Source organism: Lonchura striata, chromosome 29 (assembly GCF_046129695.1).
Source record: "Lonchura striata isolate bLonStr1 chromosome 29, bLonStr1.mat, whole genome shotgun sequence".
In the NCBI taxonomy this organism is placed as follows: Eukaryota; Metazoa; Chordata; class Aves; order Passeriformes; family Estrildidae; genus Lonchura; species Lonchura striata.
The window spans coordinates 7,300,177-7,318,425 of NC_134631.1; the positions used below are offsets into that span (position 1 = coordinate 7,300,177).

General features: G+C 54.9%; 3 protein-coding genes across 3 annotated transcripts in view; 2 read left to right on the plus strand and 1 right to left on the minus strand.

Moving 5' to 3' along the window:
- The window catches only part of LOC110468027 (uncharacterized), a 619,922-nt gene that overhangs the window by 149,514 nt on the left and 452,159 nt on the right, over positions 1–18,249 (plus strand). The window lies entirely within an intron of this gene.
- On the plus strand, positions 115–1,118 carry LOC144247611 (olfactory receptor 14J1-like). The gene has a single exon (XM_077788901.1). The coding sequence runs from the start codon at positions 186–188 to the stop codon at positions 1,116–1,118; it is 933 nt and encodes a 310-aa protein (XP_077645027.1). The 5' UTR covers positions 115–185.
- Positions 13,750–14,682, minus strand: LOC110484869 (olfactory receptor 14C36-like). The gene has a single exon (XM_021555823.2). It carries the CDS (start codon positions 14,680–14,682, stop codon positions 13,750–13,752), a length of 933 nt encoding a protein of 310 aa, XP_021411498.2.

Sequence of the window (18,249 nt, forward strand, 5' to 3'; positions counted from 1 at the left end):
CTCAGCCAGCACAACTGGAGCTCAGGCAGGGACCTGGGTGAAGGTTTTCCCAGAGCAGGAACAAGGGTGGGTGAGTCCCAGCAGAACAGGATGCAGGGAATGGCCCAGGTTTGGCTCCAAGCAGCCTCTCCTGACTTGTCCCTGTCCTTTCTCCATGAACAGGTGCCCATGTGCAGCCACAGCAAATGTCCAACAGCAGCTCCATCAGCCACTTCCTCCTGCTGGCACTGGCAGACACGCGGCAGCTGCAGCTCCTGCACTTCTGCCTCTTCCTGGGCATCTCCCTGGCTGCCCTCCTGGGCAACGGCCTCATCATCAGCGCCGTAGCCTCCGGCCACCACCTGCACACGCCCATGTTCTTCTTCCTGCTCAACCTGGCCCTCAGCGACCTGGGCTCCATCTGCACCACTGTCCCCAAAGCCATGCACAATTCCCTCCGGGACACCAGGAATATCTCCTACAAGGGATGTGCTGCTCAGGTTTTTCTGCTTATCTTCTTCATGGGAGCAGAGTTCTATCTCCTGACCATCATGTGCTATGACCGCTACGTGTCCATCTGCAAACCCCTGCACTACGGGACCCTCCTGGGCAGCAGAGCTTGTGCCCACATGGCAGCAGCTGCCTGGGCCAGTGCCTTTCTCAATGCTCTGCAGCTCACAGCCAATACATTTTCCCTGCCCCTCTGCCATGGTAATGCTCTGGGTCAGTTCTTCTGTGAAATCCCCCAAATCCTCAAGCATTCTTGCTCCTATTCCCACCTAAGGGAACTTGGGCTCATTGTTCTTAGTGTGTGTTTTGGACTTGGTTGTTTTGTATTCATTGTTTTCTCCTATGTGCAGATCTTCAGGGCTGTGCTGAGGATCCCCTCTGAGCAGGGACGGCACAAAGCCTTTTCCACCTGCCTCCCTCACCTGGCCGTGCTCTCCCTCTTTGTTAGCACTGTAATGTTTTCCTACCTGAAGCCCCCCTCATTCTCCTCCCCATCCCTGGATCTGTCCCTGTCAGTTCTGTACTCGGTGGTGCCTCCAGCCCTGAACCCCCTCATCTACAGCCTGAGGAACCAGGAACTCAAGGCTGCAGTGTGGAAACTGATGACTGTATGGTTTCAGGGACATTAAACTCCTGGCCCATTGCTGCAAATCATTTGTAATAAAAGTCATCTTTGATATTTCTTTTTGGTTTCATTTTGCAGGTTCTTATTCTTTGTTTCACATTTTTTCATATTGTCCACAATAAATGAATTTTTCTGTGCCATTTCTCATTTTATTTCTCTCCACCTTCCCTGTGGCCACAGACTGTGCCAATGAGGGGCTGTCCTCTTGGTGCCTTTAAAGTATCTAAAGGCTCTCCCATCACAGTTTTCTGCAGAGATGCCTTTTTGTTGCCTTCTCTGGAGCTGCAGCAGCAATGTCTGTGTGCAGAGCTGGGGCAGATCAGTGCTGGCACAGCAGCTGTGCCCAGGAGCAGCAGCACTTGGTGCTGCCAGTGCTGCTCCCGTGGCCCTGCCCCACTGCCCTGGTGGCCCTGGTGTTGCTGCAGGGCCTGAGTGCTCTCGGGGCCGGGCACAGTCCTGGGGGTGGCAGTGCCAGGGCTGCAGCAGGGACAGGCCATGGGCACTGCTGGGGCAGCGCTGACGCCTCAGGCCAGGGCCTGGGGGCTCCAGGCTCCTTGCCCAGGCTCTCTCAGGAACACGGCCAGGCCAATGCTCAGCACAGAAAACCCCCGTGAGCAGCCCCAGGCTGGCCGTGGGCAGGCTGGGGGCAAACAGCACGGCTGGTGCTCTGCAAGGGCCCTGGGGGAGACGGGAAGGAGCAGCAGAGCAGGGGCTGATCCATCCCCAGTGCGCTGCACAGCCCAGGGCAGCGTCCCAGAGCGTCCTCATGGAGCTGCCAACAACATCCCCCCTCTGCAGCCCTGGCCTCTCCCCCAGCTCACAGAGGTGCCACATCCTTGCAGGCACAGACACGGCAGCACTGGCTCTGCAGCCCCTGTTTGCATTGCACACAGAAGGCAGGAGCACCCCCATGCTGGGGCTGTGGGGACATGAACCTGAGGCAGCACAAATGCCATCAGCCCCTGGGGCCAGGAAGGGCTGGGGGACGCCAGGGAAACACTCAGCTTTGTCCTGGCCTCTGCAGTCAGCCAGAAAGTTTGTTCCCATCAGCTGGGAGTATCCAGTCCCACTGCAGACGCTGCTGCTCAGAGCCAGGGCTGCCTGGCAGCCACCTCCAAACTGCCCTGAGCATTTCCTTGGCTTCACCTTTGCTTTCTTTACTCTTCCTGATACAAATTTCTTCCTCTTGCCCAGCCCTGTTCCCTCCTCTGCACACAGACCATCCTTGTTTGCCCTTTCATCTCTGGCCCCACTCTCCATTGCAGTTCCTGACTTGGCACATTGGGAACATCCCTTGGGGAGCAGGATCATCCCACAAGTGCTGCAGGAATTGTCTGCAGGCTCCTGCAGTGCCTGGTGCTGCTCCCTTGCCAGAGGCACCCCAGGCCAGGGGGGCACATCTGGGCTGCTGTGTCTGGCTGTGGGACTCCCTGTTCTGGGCAGTGAGGAGGAGCTGCAGAGGCTCTGCAGGACTGACAGGATGGGCTTTGGGGCTGTGAGGAGAAGCTGAGGGACCTGGGCTGCTGGAGCTTCTGAAGAGGAGGCCCAGGGCTCCTTCTGCAACTGCTCCAAGGGTGGTTTCAGAGAATCCCAGAATCAGCAAGGCTGGAAAAGTCCTTGGAGGTCATCAAGTCCAACCTGTGCCCTGACACCGCCTTGTCTTCCCCGAGCTTCCTCTTCTCCAGGATCAAATACCCCAGCTCACTCAGCTGCTCTTCACAGTACTTGTGCTCCAGACCCCTTACCAGCCTTGTTGCCTTTCTCTGGACATGCTCCAGCCCCTCGATGTCCGCCCTAAATTGGGGGTCCCAAACCAGACACAGCACTCGAGGTGCTGCCGAACCAGTGCCCAGCACAGGGGAAGAATCACTGCCCTGCTCCTGCTGGCCACACCATTCCTGACCCAGGCCAGGAGCCATTGGCCTTCTTGGCCACCTGGGCACTCTGCTGGCTCATGTCCAGCCTGCTGTCCATCAGTCCCTGCAGGTCCCTTTCTGCCTGGCTGCTGTCCAGCCCCTCTGTCCCCAGCCTGTAGTGCTGCAGGGGTTGTTGTGGCCCAGGTGCAGGACCCGGCACTTGGACTTGTTAAACCTCACCTTGTTGGATTTGGGCCCTGGATCCAGCCTGTCCAGGGCCCTGTGCAGAGCCCTCCTACCCTCCAGCAGATCAACACTCCTAGACAACTTGGTGTCACCAGGGTTCCATGAGGCCCCAGAGTGTTCCAATGGTCTCCATGATTCCATGAGGCCTCCCAGTGTCACAATGGCCTCTTTGCTTCCATGGGGCCCCTTGGTATCACAAAGTCCCTTGGATCCTTGGGCCCTGCAGTGTCACAATGTCACTGTGGTCCCCCAAGGCCCTGCAGTGTCACAGTGGATCCTTGGTTCCATGAGGTCTGGCAGGGCAGCAATGCTCTCCTTGGTCCCACAGTGTCACAATGGCCTCTTTGTCCCAGGGGCACCATGGTGTCAAACATGTTTCCTTCATTCCGTCAGTTCCTGAGGAGCAGCACTGGCCCCTCGGTTCCATGGGGCCCTGCAGGGTCACAGTGGCCTCTTGGTTCCATGAAGCCTCAGAATGCCACAATGAATTCCTTGGTGCTGCAGTGTCACAATGGAGCCCTGGTGACACAAGATCCTGAAGTGTCAGCAAGGGCCCTTGGTTCCATGGAGCATCAGAGTGTCACAATTTTTCCCTCAGTTCCCAGAGTCCTTGCAATGGAGCAATGGCCTCTTGGTTCCATTGTCCCCAGGCTCTCCCAAGGGTCTCCTTGGTTCCGCAGTGTCACAATGGCCCCTTGGTTCCACAAGGCCCTGCAGGGTCACAGTGGCCTCTGTGGTCCCACCAGGACACAGACTGTCACAATGCACTCCTTGCTTCCATTCAGCCCCACAGTGTCACAGTGACCCTGTGGCTCTGTGGTGCCATGTCGTACACAGTGTCACCGTGGTCCTCTCAGTGCCACCAGGCCCCGCAGTGTCACAGTGGCCCCTTGCTTCCCCAGGGCCCTGCAGTGTCACAATAATCAGAGAAGCAACCAGGCTGGAAAAGACCTTGGAAAGCATCAAGTCCAACCTGGGACCCAACACTACCTTGTCACCCAGACCATGGCACTGAGTGCCACATCCAGTTTTTTCTGAAACACTTCCAGGGATGTTGGCTCACCAACCTCTCTAGGCATTCCAATGCCCAATCCCCCTTTGTGTGAAGAATATTTCCTGATGTCCAGCCTAAACATCCCCTGGTGCAGCTGGAGGCTGTGTTTTCTTGTCCTGTCCCTGTTCCCTGGAAAAAGAGCCTGACTCCCACCTGACTGCACCCTCCTGTCAGGGAGTTGAAGAGAGCGATGGGGTCTCCCTTGAGACTCCTCCAGGATAATCAATCCCAGATCCCTCAGCCGTTCCACACAGGATGTGTGCTCCAGACCTCTCACAAGCCTTGTTACCTTTCTCTGGACACACTCCAGCCCCTCCATGTCCTTCCTAAATTGAGGGGCCCAGAAGTGGACACAACGCTCGAGGCCTAACCAGTGCTGAGCACAGGGGAAGAATCACAACTCTGGTCCTGCTGGCCACACCATTCCTGATCCATAGGAGTGCCAGGGGTTGGATGAGGGAAATGGTGGGGAGGGGGTGGGGACAAAGTGTAATTGATTGTCAGCCATGAATGGTCTTGATTTTCATATCTGTTCAGACTGCAGTAGAAGGTGCTGGGGGTCAGTTTAAATTGGATATTGATTATATCAATCTATAAACAGGAAAAGAAAAATAGATAGAACAGTTCCGTCAGCATTGTTTCTAATACGGTATATTCAGTTTAAATACAATTCTGAAATCTGTTCAATAAACCACAGAAGAATTCAAAACTTTCATTACTCCCAGGAGATTTTCTTGTTCGTGCATTTTGAACAAAATTTTGTGGGATTTTCTCCCAGAATTCCTGAAATGAATAGCCCAAGATAGAAGAGGCTTCTGGAGCAGTAAAATTCATCAGCAACCTCCAAGTGGCTGAGGGTGCATCCCCATCAGAGCAGCAATGAGCAGAAATGGGCACAGCTCTGCGGCTGCCCCAGCTCTGGGATGGGCCCTGGGCCTGGAGCTGGAGCAGCTCTGGAGGGCCCCAGGGCCGGGGCTCTTGTGCTGGCCTGGGCAGATGGGATGGCAGGAGGGGCTGCAGAGCTCTCAGCACCTCAGGCAGAGGGGAGCAGGGCAGCCAGAGAGCTCCTTTGGCCTTGGCCAAGCCCCTTCCCCCATGGTGGGGCTGAGTCCTGGCTGAGCTGCAGCTGCTGCTGTGCCCTTGGCAGGGGCTGAGGCCGTGGGGCAGTGCCCAGAGCAGCCTGGGCTGAGCAGAGCTGTGGGGCCAGAGCCGGCTGGGCTGTGCTGGGGAGAGGCCCTTGGTGCTGCCCAGAGCTCAGGGCAGCTGGCAGAGCTGGCAGGGAGCTGGGCTGGGCTGGGAGAGCCTGGCACAGAAACCATCAGTGTCCATCTCAGCCTGGCTGAGCGGGCAGGGGCAGGAGTCAGCCCAGGCCTTGTGGGGCAGGGCCAGCGCCTGGGCAGGCATTGAAAACAGGCAAGAGCCCCAGAGAGGAGGCTGCTCTGTGCCCTTGGGGCATGGACAGAGCAGGGAGGGGCCCAGGACATTTGTCAGCGCCAGCCTCTGTCTGTGCCAGCCCTGGGCAGCCCTGGCTGCTGAGCCCAGCTCTGCCCTGGGCTGAGTTTGGCTGTGGCCCAGCTCCATCCTCCTGCGGGGCTCAGGGCCTGTTCCCGGCCATGGCCAGCCCTGGCCGCCTCTCTGCTGGCCCCGAGGCCGGCAGAGCCCGGGCAGGGCTGTCTGTGCAGCCCCACAGGTGCCACGGGCTCTGCAGGAGCTGGCAGAGGCTGCCCAGCAGGGAGGCCATGGGGCACAGAGCCCCAAGGCTGCCCAGGGCCCCACGGCACAGGGGCCGTTCCCAGCCGCAATGCTCCTGTCCTGGGCTGGGCTGCACAGGGGCTGTGGCACCATGGCTGGGCCAGCACAGGGCCACCGAGGGGCCACGCAGCCGCTGCCGGGGCTGGCAGCAAGGCCGGGCACAGACAAGGAATTGCTGAGCATGGCCTGCGCTGGCCAGGGCTGCCTGTGCCCAAGGCAGAGCTCAGCTGCCCTTGGGGCTGCAGGAACACTCAGGAGCCCAAAGAGCCTCCATGGCTGTGCTGGAGACCAAGGCTGGAGCAGGGAAATGCAGGGCTGCTGCGCCATGGGGAGGGCATGGAATTCCAGCACACACCTCAGCTCTCTGATGATCCTGGCACCGTGCTGGGCCCTGTTCCAGACTGGAGCAGAGCAGATGTTGATGACACAGGAGCCCTGCAGGGCTGGCAGGGACCTGCAGCTTGCAAGGTGCTCTGCCCTCCCTCAGCTCCTCTCTGAGAGATCCAATCCCAGCTCAGCACCTCAATGCACAAGTGGCACTGCCTGTTCCTGAGCACACAGCTGATGTCTGCCTGGAAATGGGCATAGTTTTAAGATATCTTATTATACAAGGACATTTTTATTCTCTGGGTTAGTTCACTACTTTTAAGAAGTATCAAAGTTTTCCCCACCAGTAACAGGAATTTCCTGGAGGTGTACTGTTGGGGAAAGAGAAGAAATACTGATCTTCCCATCTTCTTGAGTCACCAATATTCTCTTTATAACATGTCCCCCTTTCTTCAGGAGTTTCCAATTCTCCTGTTGAAATGGTCATGTCTAAGGGCATCCATTCACTAGACCAGCTGGTTCTATGTCCTAACTGTTTCCCCCAGATTTCTTCCTCTAGGTGCTCTCTGGCCATTCAAGGGCCGCTCAAGTGACAGGTTTAATGCTTTGAGCAACAGGGAGTAACCCAATTTTTCTGAAGTTTTAATAAATATTAATGATATCTTATTGTGTTTATATCCATCACAGAATTACCATTTCTTATGTCTTTGTCTAAAACTGTTCCCGTACAGTAATTCCCTGGGGATTGGGGACATGTCAGATGCTGCTGGGACATCCCAGAGAGCTGAGGGAAGAGCTGTGATGATTATTAAACTGTTCAAATGTTCAACTTGTGTTTGTTGGCAAGAAACCTTTCTGTGCCTCTGAGTGTCACCATCCCTGAGCCCAAAGAACACAAACCTGATGAGTTGTGGTTCCCACTTCAGGGGCTGCACTTGGACCTTGGCTCTGCACAGGAGAGCTCTTCATCCACTTTCCCTCTTTTCCTCCCTCTGGGCATGGAGGCAGCTCCTGCCTTCAGCCTATGACTCATGTGTGTGAAGAGCAAATCTGGGCATAATTGCGGCAGGGAGGGTTTGGGGGGACCTTGGGATCTGTGCTGGGCACAGAAGGTGTTTTCCATTGTTCTGAGACTGTCTGCTGTGCACAGTGGATTTAATAGCCAGCAGTGGAATGACTTCAGGATTTGATGGAGATGTGCCTTCCCTTGGCTTTATTGGCTGGCAATAAATGAACATCCCTCTGTGTCTGGGGCAGCTCCTTCTCCAAGGAAAGCAGGTGGGAGTTGGAGCCCAGGAGCTGAAACCTGCAGGTGCAGCCTGGGCTGGAGGGAGTTCAGATTTGCACAAGGCTGCTCTGAGTGCCAGGGCTTGGATGGGGGAAATGGTGGGGTGGGGGTAGGGATAGAGTCTGATGGATTGTCAGCCACAAAGGGTCTTGATTTATCTTCACCAACTTTAAGCCTGTTCTATTCTAAGTTAATCAAAATGTTCAAGAGGAGAGAAGTAGAAGATGAAGACACAGAAAGAAAGAAAGACAAAATAAATACAGAGAAGCTCACATACAGCTACCAACTCCTGGATTCCACCAGTGTTCAGCTGGAAATTCCAAGAGGAGGTAGGGTCAAGATGTGTGCTTTCCTTGTGGTCAGCCTTAAATACCCCTTGGTCTTCCTGGGCCCTTCCCCCAGGTGGGACTTGGGGTAATTTGGTCACTCAGGAGCTGGGCTGGGGCTCCAGAGGTGGCTGTGGAGCATTGCCTGTGCTGTGCCAGGGACTGGCAGACACTGCTGGGCTGGGATAGAGGCTCTGGGGGGATTGGGGTTCCAGGGCAGGGCAGGGCTGGACCTGGCCCTTCCTCCCCCATAAACAAAATGTTCCCTGCCAACAGTCTCCTCCAGTTTGTCACAACAGGCAATGTTGGAGGTGAAATCCCAATTCTGGCCATCGGCACCTGGATGAGAAGGACAGCTCTTTTCCATAGGAAGGAAAGCACAGAGCCCCACTGTTTGGAAGGCAGGTGAGAGCCTCATTAGGCCAAGGCCAGCCAGACTTTTCAGGAATGGCAGATTTTGTCTGGGGGCAGTCTTTGGAGATAGGGAATTTTGGAGACAATCTCAATTTTTTGGCCATGAGCACCTGGACAAGCAGGACAGTTCTTTCCCAAAGGAAGGAAAGCATGGAGCCTTCCCCCATGATTTGGAGTCAGATAAGCAGTGACCCTTACCAAACGACTGCCTGCCAGATTTGTCCTGGCAATATGTCCATGGGAACAATCCCTGGATAAAAGGAAATGGAGGTGAAATCCCAATTCTGCCCATGTGTGCCTAGAGGAGAAGGAAAGTTCTTTTCCATAGGAAGAAAAGCCCCGAACCCCAGGGCTTCAATAGCAGATAAGAAGAGACCCTGCAGGTGCCAAGTTGTCAGGCAGCCCCTGGAGGCCAAACTAGCCAGACCTGTTCCATGTTCCCTTGGTTCCCTGGGGCCCCGCAGTGTCCCAGGGGTCTCCGTGGTTCCCAGGCCCCACAGTGTCACGGGACTCCTCTGTTCCATGAGGCCACAATGTCACAATGGACCTTTGGACCCTGGGGGTTTGCAGTGTCACAATGGTCTCCTTTGGCTCCACAGTGTCACAATGGAACACTGATGACACGAGGCCCTGCAGTGTCACCATGGACCTTTGGTTCCCTGCAGCCCTGCAGTGCCACAAAGGCCTCTTGGTTTCTCGAGGCCCCACAGTGTCACAATGGTCCTCTTGGTTCTGTGGGGATCCCTGGGGTCACAATGGTCTCACTGGTGCCATGAGGCCTCACAGAATTGTAGCATGGCATCCCCATCATGGTGATAATTAGCATTGACTCCATGATTCCAGAAGGCTGATCAATTGCCTTATTATACTATACTATACTATACTATACTTATTAAGAAAAACTCATCGTGCTTACAGACAGTCGGATGCACTCAGACCAGTTTGGTCCTTGAATGCAAACAACAGCACCACTGGCCATATAAGAAATCACCTTTTGGTAAACAAATCTCCATAACACATTCCACATGTTCACAACAGCAGGTACAGCAAGAAAAGATAAGAATTGTTTCTCTTTCTTTTCTCTGATCTTCTCACAGCCTTCCCCAGGATGATGCCTGGGAAAGTTGTGCCTGCAGCTCTGTGACCAGAGAGTTGCAGCCACATCACAGTGTCACAATGATTTGCTTATTCCAGGGGGCCTCATAGTGTCCCAATGGTCTGCATGATCCCATGAGTCCCCTCAGTGTCACAATGGTCTCCTTGGTTCCAAAGTGCCCCACAGTGTCACAATGGACCCTTGGTTCCATGAGGCTGTGAAGTCTCTTAATGGTGTCTCCATGACTCCATGAGGCCTTGCAATGTCACAATGGACCTTTGGCTCCCTGGAGTCTCGCCATGTCACAATGGCCCCTTGGTCCCATGGCTCCCCAAAGAGTCATAATGGTCTCCACAGTTCCATGAAGCCCCACGGTGTCATAATGGACCCTTGGTTTGATGGGGCCTCTCAGTGTCACAATGATCCCGACATTCCCTGGAGTCACACGGTGTCACTACAGTTTCCTTGGTTCCATGAGGCCCAGCAATGTCACAGTGCTTTCCAGGATTCCACAAGGCCCCACAGTGTCACAATGGTCCCTTGGTGTCAGAGGCCCCACAGTGTGGAGAGTGTGGGAAGGTCTTCAACTGCAGCTCTGCCCTCGTCACCCACCGGCACATCCACTCCGGGGAGAGGCCCTACGAGTGTCCCCAGTGTGGGAAGAGCTTCTCAGACCGCTCATTCTTTACCCGGCACCAGCGGAGGCACTGGTAAGGGAAGCCCTGTGAGAACCCTGCCTGCAGGAAGAGCTTTGTGTGCTGCTCCAGCTCCATCCCCATCAGAGGACCCACCCTGGTTAGAGCCCTGGTGTCCCACATTCCCTGTGATACACAGATGAAAGTGGCTGCTGTTCCTTTTATTTTGCCTGTTATTTGATGCCGTTGAGGCAGGACAGTATGGAAGAACTCCAGTTCAGTAGGCAAGAGAGTAAAACTCTGATTTATTTCAAATACATTGCTCTTTTATAGACAGTATTGTCCAGACCAATTCCATTGCTCCCAGAGGAAAAAACATCTCACACCATTGGGGTGTAGTGAATGACGTTCAGTGGCAGAACTTATCTGTAAACAATGTGAACAGGAGAGATAAAGAATTATTTACATTCTTACCCAGCTGTTTCCCAGGCTCCTGTCTGGTTGGAAACCCTCTGTTTTCTCTCTGACTGAACTGAGAATATCCACACTTAATATCTTTTATCTTCTTCCTTTCAAAACACAGAAAATTGGGGTAAAAATCAACAAATTCATCAAAGGCATCTAAAGCCTCACATTTTACTTGTATTTTGGGGAATCTTGGATTCTAGGGGATATCTGGGAGTATATGGGGGGCGGGGGGGTTGGGGTGTATTTGGTTTAGTTGTCTTTATTTCTTACCACTCCAAATGATGAGAAGGATTGGTTTGTCACATCCTAAGCACTCAATGCCACTGAAAACTACTCAATCCCACCCCAAAATAACTCAATTCCACCACTTCTCTGGGTGAAATAGGGTTGGAAGGGGATTGGGCAAAGTGGTATGCAGGTCAGGATGGGAATTGGGTGGGGTGGGATGGGGTTTGGGAGGTGGGAAATGGGGGAAGTACAGCTTGGGAAGGGGTCTTGATGTCCAGGAAAGGGTGGTATGAGTTGGGGTTGGGATTGGGGAGGTGGGGTGGGGTCTGGAATGAGACAGCCAAGATGATTAAATAGGGGGAACCCGTTACTGGGTGAGTTTTTGAATAGTCTGCATTCATGAGGAGATGCTGGGGTATCTCACATTCCTGAGGCAGTTTTGGGGCACTCCCAACTATTTGAGGGTTTCCTGAGAGCAGCTCCATGGAGCCCCATTGCCAGGGTGGTTCCCGTGGGCCTGAGCTCAGAGCTGTGCGAGAGTCCGTTGCCTCAGTGCTGAGAACAGAGAAATGATGCACAGCCCCAGACATCTCCAGTGTGTGTATGTGGAGGCCTGTGGGCTTACTGGGGAGAGGGCAACAGCAATGCCCTGGAGAGATGCACCGTAGGCTCCGGGCATTCCTCACAGCTCAGGGTGAGGACAGAAGCTTCCCCCAGGGTGCTCAGCAGCACTGTGTTAATTTGTCCCAGTTCTGTCCTCCAAATTGGCATGTTGGCCTTTCCTAACCTTTTTACCCTGATATGTTAATGTTCTAGCAAGTTCTCCATTCCCTGTTTTCCCATTTCTTTATGTCCCTGCCTATCCACCCTGGCATTCCATATTAGTCCCTTTCCCTGTGTACCACCCCTAAACCCTGAGATCCCTGAGGCTCTCCTCCCCCCCCGTCTTTTCCTGTATTTATACCCTAAACCCTCCTTTGTCTTTGTCTTTAACCCCCAGACCCCTGGAGCATCAGACCCTGATAAACCCTCGCTGGAGCTCCTGGCCTGGATCAGGAATGGTGTGGCCAGCAGGACCAGGGCAGTGATTCTTCCCCTGTGCTGGGCACTGGTTGGGCAGCACCTCAAGTGCTGTGTCCAGTTCTGGGACCCCCAATTTAGAAGGACATGGAGGGGCTGGAGTGTGTCCAGAAAAGGGCAACAAGGCTGGGGAGGGGTCTGGAGCACAAGTCCAGTAAGGAGCGGCTGAGGGGGCTGGGGGTTTTTATCCTGGAGAAGAGGAGACTCAGGGGAGACAAGGCAGTGTCTGGGCACAGGTTGGACGCGATGATCTCCATGGTCTTTTCCAACCTTACGGATTCTGTGATTCCCTGAAACCACTCTTGCAGCAGTTGCAGGAGGATTCCTGGGCCTCCTCTTCAAAAGCTCCAGAAGCCAAGGTCCCTCAGCTTCTCCTCACAGCCCCAAAGCCCATCCTGTCAGTCCTGCAGAGCCTCTGCAGCTCCTCCTCACTGCCCAGAACAGGGAGCCCCACAGGCAGACACAGCAGCCCAGATGTGCCCCCCTGGCCTGGGGTGCCTCTGGCAAGGGAGCAGCACCAGGCACTGCAGGAGCCTGCAGACAATTCCTGCAGCGCTTGTGGGATGATCCTGCTCCCCAAGGGACGTTCCCATGGTGCCAAGTCAGGAACTGCAATGGAGAGTGGGGCCAGAGAGGACAGGGCAAACAGGGATGGGCTGTTTGCAGGGGAGGGAACAGAGGTGGGCAAGAGGAAGAAATTTGTAGCAGGAAGAGGAAAGAAAACAAAGGTGAAGCCAAGGAAATGCTCAGGGCAGTTTGGGGGTGGCTGCCAGGCAGCCCTGGCTCTGAGCAGCAGCGTCTGCAGTGGGACAGGAAACTCCCAGCTGAGGGGAACAAACTTTCTGGCTGACTGCAGAGGCCAGGACAAAGCTGAGTGGTTTCCCTGGCATCCCCCAGCCCTTCCTGGCCCCAGGGGCTGATGGCATTTGTGCTGCCTCAGATTCATGTCCCCACAGCCCCAGCATGGGGGTGCTCCCGCCTGCTGTGTGCAATGCAAATAGGGGCTGCTGAGCCAGTGCTGCCGTGTCTGTGCCTGCAAGGATGTGGCACCTCTGTGAGCTGGGGGAGAGGCCAGGGCTGCAGAGGGGGGATGTTGTTGGCAGCTCCATGAGGACGCTCTGGGATGCTGCCCTGGGCTGTGCAGCGCACTGGGGATGGATCAGCCCCTGCTCTGCTGCTCCTTCCCGTCTCCCCCAGGGCCCTTGCAGAGCACCAGCCGTGCTGTTTGCCCCCAGCCTGCCCACGGCCAGCCTGGGGCTGCTCACAGGGGTTTTCTGTGCTGAGCATTGGCCTGGCCGTGTTCCTGAGAGAGCCTGGGCAAGGAGCCTGGAGCCCCCAGGCCCTGGCCTGAGGCGTCAGCGCTGCCCCAGCAGTGCCCATGGCCTGTCCCTGCTGCAGCCCCGGCACTGCCACCCCCAGGACTGTGCCCGGCCCCGAGAGCACTCAGGCCCTGCAGCAACACCAGGGCCACCAGGGCAGCGGGGCAGGGCCACGGGAGCAGCACTGGCAGCACCAAGTGCTGCTGCTCCTGGGCACAGCTGCTGTGCCAGCCCTGATCTGCCCCAGCTCTGCACACAGACATTGCTGCTGCAGCTCCAGAGAAGGCAACAAAAGGGCATCTCTGCAGGAAATTTGCTGGGGGATCCTTGATTTCCTTTAAAGCCACCAAGAGTGCAGCCCCCCGTTGACACTATCTGTGGCCAAAGGAAAGTGGAGTGAAACAAAATGAGAAGTGGCACAAACAATGACATTTCCTTGTAGACAATATGGAAAAAAAATAAAGAAAAAAAAAAAACAAGTAAAACCAACAAGGAGTATAAAAAATTACTTTTATTACAAGTGATTTACAGAAATTGGCCATCATTTTAATGTTTCTGAAAACATCCAGTCATCAGTCTCCTCACTGCAGCCTTGAGCTCCTGGTTCCTCAGGCTGTAGATGATGGGGTTCAGGGCTGGAGGCACCACTGAGTACAGAACTGACAGGGACAGATCCAGGGATGGGGAAGAGATGGAGGAGGGCTTCAGGTGAGCAAATATACCAGTGCTGACAAACAGAGAGACTACAGCCAGGTGAGGGAGGCAGGTTGAAAAGGCTTTCTGCTGTCCCTGCTTAGAGGGGATCTTCAACACAGCCCCAAAGATCTGCACATAAGAGAAAACAATGAACACAAAACAACCAAGTGCTAAACAGATGGAAAACACAAGAAGCCCAACTTCCCTTAGGGAGGAATTGGAGCAGGAGAGCTTGAGGATCTGTGGGATTTCACAGAAGAACTGGCCCAGGGCATTGCCATGGCACAGGGGCAGGGAAAATGTATTGGCTGTGTGCAGCAGAGCATGGAGAAAGCCACTGGCCCGGGCAGCTGCTGCCATGTGGGCACAAGCTCTGCTGCCCAGGAGGGTCCCGTAGTGCAGGGGTTTGCAGATGGACACGTAGCGGTCGTAGCACATGATGGTCAGCAGGAAATACTCTGCTGAGATGAAGAACATGAAGAACAAGACCTGAGCAGCACATCCTGAGTAGGAGATGGTGCTGGTGTCCCAGAGGGAATTGTGCATGGCTTTGGGGACAGTGGTGCAGATGGAGCCCAGGTCGCTGAGGGCCAGGTTGAGCAGGAAGAAGAACATGGGTGTGTGCAGGTGGTGGCCGCAGGCTACGGCGCTGATGATGAGGCCGTTGCCCAGGAGGGCAGCCAGGGAGATGCCCAGGAAGAGGCAGAAGTGCAGGAGCTGCAGCTGCCGCGTGTCTGCCAGTGCCAGCAGGAGGAAGTGGCTGATGGAGCTGCTGTTGGACATTTGCTGTGGCTGCACATGGGCACCTGTTCATGGAGAAAGGACAGTGAAGTGTTGGAGGAGATAGCTGTGACCAAAATCAAAGCCATTTCACATACACATCTCTCCTCTGTGACACACACAGACACAGTTCTGTGTTTAAAAATTCTGATGTTTCCTTTATAATCTTCCCTGTATCTGTCCTGATGTTTTTGGATATCAGAAGCCATCAGCATTTCTGCTGCCCATGGTAGTACAAAGTGATTTCCCTGAGGCAAGAGGATGAGTGGAGAGTGAGGGGAGATTGTCTCTCAGTTTACTCTCTTAGGAGTTTCTCTGGGCTTTCACATTTCTCAAATAAAGTATGTTCACAGTCCCAAGTTTTCCTTAAAGATCACCAGGTACTGCTGAGAGCAGATGGATCCACCACAGCCCAGCTCTGCATTTGGAGCCAAGGACTTAGGATGCTCAACTTGAGGATGCTCATTTCACCTACCCAGCAGCATTTTCAGTGTCACAACACCTCTGCCTTTCCCTATCAATCTTAAAACTCAGAGATGCTCTAGGACAGCTTTTCACCTTGGATTGAAGCTCCGAGGCTGGACTGAAATCTCAGGGACACTTCCAAGTGTCCTTCTGATGGCACTGGATGAAGGGAGGTGCAGCTCCTTCCCTGGCTGCACTGCCAGCATTGCCCAGAGCCGGGCACTGGGGACAGCTGTGTCACCCTGAGCCAGCTGTGCCCCCTGCCAGAGCCCCCAGTGCCGGGCAGCTGCTCCCAGCCCTGTGCTCTGCAGAGGGAACTGGGCCCGGGGCTGCAGAGCTGCCCCACGGCTCTGCTGCAGCTCTGCCTGCACAGGAGGGGCTGCACGCCTTGGAGCCCCGGCCCTGAGGGCAGAGGCTTGGCTGGGGCACAGGAGGGAGGGGGCTTGTGCAGAGGGAGGGGCTGCACTGGAGGGGATCCTCTGGATATCTCTAAACTCTCCCTGCCACAGCATTTCTGGGTTTTGTGTTTTTTTATTCTCTGATCCTCTTTCTCTTTGCTTCCTGGAGATTTTCCTCCTGCAGGTGTTTCCCTGTGCCCGATCTCTCCCTGCCAGCACTCCCAGACCCCAAATCTCTGTGCACTCTCCTTGGCCTGACAGAACCCTGCCTGTTTGCAGGGCACTGGCTGGGGGCAGGTTCTGTTTGCAGCTTGGAGAAAGGACAGCTCAGACTGAGCCTGGTGGCTCCAGCAAAGGTGATGCTGGTGCTGTCCATGGGCAGAGTGGCTGCAAGAACATTAGGGATCTCTTGTGAACCTACTGATCACTAAAAGTAACAGTTCAGATATCTCAGGCACTTGTCAAAATTCATAATCAACCTTTAATACTTATCCCAGCCTCTCTTCCATTCTCCAATAGTAGGCAACTGAATACAAATTCTTAGGAAATCTAATTTTTATCAAATCCTTCTCCTGGAAATATTCAGTGACTAATCCGAACCACTCAGCATGTCAGATATTTATGAGCATTTCACCTGCCCTGCACCAGAAATACTCAGAGTTGTACTCACAGGGTCTGTGGGCATTGGCATGTTCCAGCTTTAGGAGATCACTGCAGGAGCGGCAGCTGCATTGTCCTGCAGCCAGAGGTTCCTGTGCCAAGGGCTGGCAGTGATTCTGTCCTAGGCACTTCTCAGCCCCTTCCCAGCCCTGACTGATTGAAGCTCTCTGTGCCTCTGTGCTGTGTCCGGGCTGGCTGCAGGCAGTGTCCCAGCCCTGCTGGGCTGGGAGAAGAGCTGCTCAGCAAGAGAAATGTGCTTTTGAAGGTCTGCTTGGTTACCAGGATCACCCTCTGTGCCAGGAGCCCAGCCCAGCTCATCTGCACAGACACAGCACAAGGACTTTAATGACCCTCTCAGGGGCTGCTGTTGTTTTCATTAGTCTCATTCCCAGAGAGTGTGCTCAAAAAACTTCTCAAGAACTCAAAGTGTGATTGAAACACTGAAGTTTCTTGGACTTCTAATGGGTCCCACTGAGGGACACGACTGAGAAAGTGTCCCCAAGTAGAGCATAATGCTGGAGCAGAGATGAAAGCAAGGGACAAGCAAGGGGAAGGTGTCTCTGGTGCTGAGCAAACCTGGATGTGTTTCAGGAGTGCAAAGGGCCCAGGCCTGAGCCCCAGCCCCTGGCAAGGCAGACCCCGTCCCTCCCTTATTGCTCAGGGCTCTTCCCTGGATGGGCACTGGCATGTGGGGATGTGCAGCGCCAAGGGCAGGACCATGGGGCGGCCCCTGCCAGGCTGCTGAGCAGGGACAAGGAGGCACTGAGGCCCCAGGGCTGCAAGGGTCACTTGTCCCCTCGTGGCCTCAGGCCCAGGGCCAGCAGCCATGGCCAAAGGGCTGCACAGGTTGGCTCTGTCAGGGCCTTGCAGCTGCTGCACATCCCTGAGCCCTCTGCAGCCCAGGCTGTCCCACGGTGTCCCTGCCCTGCGCCTCTGTCCCTGCAGGCTGTCGTCATCCCCGGCTGCCCCACCTCGCTGGCCCTTCCTTTGCTGGCAGCTCTGCCTCCTGCTGCCCCTGCCTGGCCACACAAAGCCTTGGGCTGCTCCAGGCTCCTGCTGGGGACGTGTTGCACCACAGCCCTGCCCTGGGAGGGAAATTCCTTTCTCCTCCTGTGTCCAGTCTGGACTTCCCCAGCTGCATTTGTGGCATAATTTCTCTCCCTGCCTGATTCCCACTATGGAGAAAAGCTCCACCATTTCTAAATCCACCCTTCAAGCCCTGCCAGGCCACTCCTGATCTGTCCTCAGTCTCTTCACAGCTGAGCCCAGGCACATCAGCCTCCATACATGGGTTATGTTCTTGAGGCCTGCAAAACCCAGCTCGGGAGATCTCTCGGCCCTCTCCAAGGTGTTTGCAAAGGAAAACCTTCTGCTCATATCACCAGAGGCCAAGGCCAGGCAGAACTGTCTGTCCTGGCAGCTTTTGTCTGGGAGCAATCCTAGGATAGATGGAATTTTGGCGGCCACATTCCAGTTCCTGCCATGGACCCTGGACAAGAGGGTCAGTTCTTTTCTGCAGGAAGGAAGGCACAGAGCCCCAGTGCTTCTGAGGCAACTGAGATGCGACCATCAGAGGCCAAGGCCAGCCAGAGCTGGCAGGTCTTTTTCTGGCAGATACCCTTGCATACAGGAAATTTTTTAGGGGAAATACCAATTTTGTCCATGGACGTCTGAAAAGAGGGACAGTTCTTTTCCATAGCAAGGAAAGCACGGAGCCCCAGTGGTTCATGGGCAGATGAGAAGCAGCCCTTGATATTCCAAGATCAACCAGACCTGTCAGGTGGCCCCTGGGAGGCCAAGCCTGCCAGACCTGTTCCCTGTTCCCCTCATTCCATGGAGCCCCACAGTGTCCCAATGGTCCCTTGCTTCCAGGAGGCCCTGAGGCGTCACAATGCTCCCTTGGTGACACCAGGCCCTGAAGGGTCGGAATGGTCTCCATGGTTCCACAAGGCCCCACAGAGTCATGGTGGTCTCTGGGTTCCATGGAGCCCCGCGGTGTCACCATGGCCCCAAAGTGTCACAATGGACTCCATGGTTTCACCAGGTC